Genomic DNA, 4,944 nt, shown 5'->3' on the forward strand with positions numbered 1-4,944 from the left:
TTCATTGAGTTTGAAAAATCTTCATCGATTTATAGAACTTTCTATAAAATCATCGATTTTTTTTAAAAGTTCATCAATTCTGTAAAAAGTTCACAAAATTGAAAAAGTCATAATTTTTAAAACAAACATAGTTGATTTTGAAAAAAGTTCACGAAATTTAAGTAAATAGAAAAACAAAAAAGAAAAAAATATAGCTAAGGGCCCGGCCCAGCCTGGAGGGCTTCAGGGACCTGTTTGTAAAATACACAGTAATGGGCACCTGAAGCGCCAAATAGGATCCGCCCCCGTCATGTGCTGGCGTCGATATATCCCAAACTCTATTTGGCGTCCTCAGCGTCGGTTATAGGCCAGTCCACGAACAGTAACCAAATGGGAAGCTTACCTGCTGTGCCTCATCGTCTCCCCATTCTGATTTTTTCTAGTTTTAGTTGGACGTTTTTTTTTCATTTTCTTCTTTTCTTAGGCAAATTTTCTCTTCCTTTTCATTTCCTTTTCTTTTCTAAATTCGCATACTTTTCTTAAATTCATGAAGCTTTCAAATTCGTGAACATTTTTCAAATCCATGAACACTTCTCTTAACGTGAACTTTTTCCAAATCGTCAACTTTTTTTCAAATGCATGAATCTTTTGCAAATCCACTAACTCTTAATCATTTTTACAATTTTTTTTTCTAAATCAGCAAACCTTTTTTCAAAATAGATGAACTTTTTCAGATTCATGATTTTCTAAAAATATACGAACTTTTTCATTTTTTACGAACTTTTTCAAAATTCACAACTTTTTTCAAATCATTACTATCTTATTTCCAAATTCATGAACTTTGTCAAATTTGAGATTTTTTGCAAAGGTGAGGAAGACGATGGTGGGGGATTTGGTTGTTGTGTGTGTCATTCGTCTCATCAAAGAAGAAAAATGAATAAAGATCTGAGGTAGCAATGGCAGGGCCCAAGAGCAGGTCATGTACGTGTGAGGGATTAAAGGAGGGATGCGAGCATGAGGCGACTGGCACGAGCGTGTGACCGGTACCGATCGGGATCCTTTTCCATGTAAAAGAATACATGCTTAAGTCAGTTTTCTCAAAACGGAGAGGCAAAAGTTTTGCCTCATTGATTAAATAAGCAGAAGAGAATTGCCCGGTTAATTAAGAAAAAACCGGACGAAAACCATTGCAACATGACACGTGCGGACTACTCCCAAACCGTTACAACCGGGCTTAAGTCACTTTTAAACAATAAATAAAATAGGTAAAAATGGGCTAAATGGGTCTCAATCACGACAATTATGCAAAGAATGGGTCAAAAACAGCTGGTACGTAATTCATTTCCCAAAAAAAAAGCTAACCCATGTTAATCAGCACTAATGGAACATTTGCAGGACCCAGGGCATACCAAGCATATCTTTCCACCAGCTGCATTCTCACTGCTGACCTGCTCCGGCTGTTTCTCAGCAGCTGCAGCGCACGGAACACAGCCTGCTTCGTCAAGCTTTTGGGCCTTAGCGTTCTGTTTGGCTGCGTCAGACGATCAAACGCCGCTGCTTGCTTTGGTCCAACCGCCGGTACCCGGCGAGCACGAGGGCGGCCGACGCTGTCCACAACCGAGTAACCGACGGCCTGCAGTACGGCTATATAAGCAACACGTGGGCACGCAAGCGCGTGACAACCCAAAATTTTTGACCTCGTTTTCATTTTGATTTCCTTACTTTGTCAAGCAGATACTGTATTTTAGAAAGATATACTGTATTTAAAAAAAGAGATCCCTGGTCTAAAGGGAAGCTTGCAGCCCAGGCCCAGCCTTCCAACTGTCCGCCGGCCTATATCACAGCTCTGCCCGCCCCTTCTGGATGAGATAGCCTGGTTCAGTGCGTGCCTGCATCTTCTCAGCCGTCCTCTTCTTCCTTCCTGCTACTGGTAACCTGCGAGAGGGCGTTGGCCTCCAATGGCGAGGGCTCCTGTGTTTCCGGCGCTCCTGTGCCTCGCGGTCCTCGCGCTGGCCGGCGGCGCCGACGCGAGGAAGATGGTCGGCGTGTACGAGCTCAAGAGAGGGGATTTCTCCGTCAAGATGACCAACTGGGGCGCCACCATCATGTCGATCCTCGTCCCTGATTCCAAAGGTATCTTCATCTTCTTCTCTCTACCCGGAAAGAAAAACAAAAGATCTTGTTTCCACCCGAAAAACAGAAGAGATCTTGTTCCCATACCAAGAAAATCATATCGCCTCTTATGTGTGATCTTGCCCTCGTGTGGCGTGTGAGACTCACTTACCTCACGACAAATTATTTTGCAGGGAATTTGGCTGATGTTGTGCTGGGCATGGACACCCTCGCTGAGTATGTTGTAAGTTCACCGAACCCTTCTAAAAATCACCTTTGCGCATTCCTTGAGCGTCCGTCTGAAATGTAGATTGGTCATACTAGAACATTGCGTTGCGCCACTCCTCGTTTTACTCCTTTGTTTTTAGGTTCAGGGCATATATATGGGCTGTTCCTCTGAATTCCTGTCTGTTCAATTGGCAATCGCTGGGTTTCATTTGCGTGCCTGTTACTTGATTACAGTTCGTTAGTACGAGTCAGGAGGAGAATATCACTCAACCTTTAGGCTAGCATCAATGCCGGCATGCTCTTCCGAATACCCTGTATTCACCACCATTTTGTCAATAGTCAATAGCTCATCAGTTTTGCCTTTTCTGAAAAACTCTTGCATGTTTTTTGAAGGTCAAAACTCTTACATGTAAGGATCAAAAGTACAGACAAGAGAAAATTAAGCAGACAAGAGTACTACATGATCATGAATAAACAAACGAACCGACAAACAGCTATAGCTGGATCCAATCCTTCTTGTGATTTTGAGTAGTTCACATGTCGTGCTAATTGCCCACCATGTGAAACAACTTCTCTAAAAGAAACTATAAAAACTTGTGGCCGTAGAATGATGAAGGGAGAGCTTTTGTTTTCTAAAAGATTCTGGCCGTGGGATGGCCCTCGTCTGCCGTACCCGTACCCGCTGCAGATTTTCCGTTCATTGTCTACTAATCCCAACCCTCCCCCGTGTTACACACATGTCCCTTGTTACTGTAGCCTCTTCCCAAAAGTTTGAGTGGTCAAAGCATATATGGCAAGATCAGAACAGCCCGGCAACAGAATTTTCCATGCACGAGCCAAGTCTTCCTCCAATCAAACAGATTTTCAGAGAAGCTTATCAGCGAGCCGCCATGCTAGACTACTTGAAAATGACACCTCAACACCAACTAACAAAGTTTCAGAAAAGTCCTGTGCGCAAGCCGTCAATCTTTGAGCTGGTACACAATGACGACACTCCCCAACCAGGCCCCATCACTCCATCGTGCTGCTCCGATCCATATTATCATCAAAATCTGAAAGGCCACCGTACATACATATATATAAGCAACGCGCCAAGCATGTGAAATCATATCTTATCCTAGCAAAGATTTGTCCGATTATTCGCCTGATCTCTCAACTTTATTGCTGTCCTGATGAGACACCACGTTAATTTCAAGTTGCTGTCCCCTCTGGTTATTCAGAATGATACCTCTTACTTTGGGCCGCTGAATGGGAGGGTGGCGCAGAGAATGGCCAGGGGCCGCTTCGTCCTCGACGGCAAAGTGTACCATACCTACATCAACGACGGAAAGAACGCAATTCATGGTATGATATTGTCTGCTTGCTCCGATCAGAGGTTTGTTGTGCCTGCCATTGATTGTGCGTTTGCACTGTAGGTGGCAAAAGGGGGTTCAGCAAGGTCATATGGACGGTGAAGGAGTACGTCGCCGGCGGCGACTCCCCATACATCACCATGTACTACCGCAGCTTCGACGGAGAGCAAGGTCCATTTTGTTCAGAAACTTGTATCGCGCAATGCAATCAATACCCATGGTTAAAAATGAGAAATGAGCAGGATTCCCCGGAGACCTGGACGTGTACGCGACGTACCAGCTGACGGGCCCGTACGAGCTGAGCATCCGCACGAACGCGACGGCGCTGAACAAGGCGACGCCGGTGAACTTCCTGCAGCACGTGTACCTGAACCTGGGCGGGGAGGGCAGCGGCGATATCCTGGGCCACACGCTCCAGCTCTCCGCGTCCCGGTACACCCCGCTGGACGTGGAGATGCTCCCGTCGTCGGGCCGCGTCGACCCCGTGGCCGGCACGAGCTACGACTTCCGCACGCCGACGCCCATCGGCGCGCGCATCCGGCAGGTCATGGGCGGCAAAGTCTACGGGTACGACATCAACTACGTCATCGACGGGGAAGGCATGCGGAAGGTGGCGGCGGTCCGGGACGGCAAGTCCGGGCGCGCGCTGGAGCTGTGGGCCAACCAGCCGGCCATGCAGCTCTACACCGGAAACTTCCTGAACCACACCAAGGGGAAGGGCGGCAAGCTGTACGAGCAGTACGGCGGGTTTTGCCTTGAGACCCAGGCGTACCCGGACGCCGTGAACCACCCCGAGTTCCCGTCGGTGACGGTGAGGCCCGGCCAGGTGTACAAGCACGACATGCGCTTCACGTTCTCCTTCTAGCTAAGGCTGGAATGAATATGGCTGCGGTACGGTAGTACCACCATTGGTTAATGGATCGTAGATGTGTTCCCTCTGGATTTGGAGGTGGCGCGATTCGTGGGACTGGATGCGGTTATGCCGTGAGCCCAGAGCGGCTACGGTGTTTGAAAAATAAAATCATGCGTTTGTGCAGTGCAAATGATCCGCTCAATAAGAAAATGGAAGAAAATGGTGTGCAAACGTTAGTCCTTTAGAGCATCTCTAACAGGAGCATAAAAATTTCGCGTCCTAAAATAGTTTTAGCGCACCGAACCTAACATTGATTACCAGATGCCCAAAAACGCGCGTCCAAAAAAAGACGCAATGTAAATTGTGAAGCGCGCACAATCCGGTGCCTTAAATTTGCAGCATGAGATAGCGTTTTTCAGA

The 4,944-nt window shown here is 46.9% G+C and overlaps 1 protein-coding gene across 1 annotated transcript; it reads left to right on the forward strand.

The window, feature by feature from the left end:
• Positions 1–1,809: 1,809 nt before the first annotated feature.
• Positions 1,810–4,714, forward strand: LOC123053524 (galactose mutarotase). The gene is made up of 5 exons (XM_044476989.1): positions 1,810–2,112; positions 2,286–2,335; positions 3,540–3,663; positions 3,735–3,842; positions 3,914–4,714. Exons 1-5 carry the CDS (start codon positions 1,938–1,940, stop codon positions 4,534–4,536), a joined length of 1,080 nt encoding a protein of 359 aa, XP_044332924.1. The 5' UTR covers positions 1,810–1,937; the 3' UTR covers positions 4,537–4,714.
• Positions 4,715–4,944: the final 230 nt, after the last annotated feature.

Source organism: Triticum aestivum, chromosome 2D, assembly GCF_018294505.1.
Source record: "Triticum aestivum cultivar Chinese Spring chromosome 2D, IWGSC CS RefSeq v2.1, whole genome shotgun sequence".
NCBI classification, from domain to species: domain Eukaryota; kingdom Viridiplantae; phylum Streptophyta; class Magnoliopsida; order Poales; family Poaceae; genus Triticum; species Triticum aestivum.

What these genes read in the sequence shown, in the direction of transcription:
- LOC123053524 (XM_044476989.1), top strand. Translation starts at nt 1,938, where the DNA reads ATGGCGAGGGCTCCTGTGTTTCCGGCGCTCCTGTGCCTCGCGGTCCTC. An exon ending in CCTCGTCCCTGATTCCAAAG is followed by an intron (nt 2,113 to 2,285) that starts GTATCTTCATCT and finishes ATTATTTTGCAG; the next exon opens with GGAATTTGGCTGATGTTGTG. An exon ending in CAGCTTCGACGGAGAGCAAG is followed by an intron (nt 3,843 to 3,913) that starts GTCCATTTTGTT and finishes AGAAATGAGCAG; the next exon opens with GATTCCCCGGAGACCTGGAC.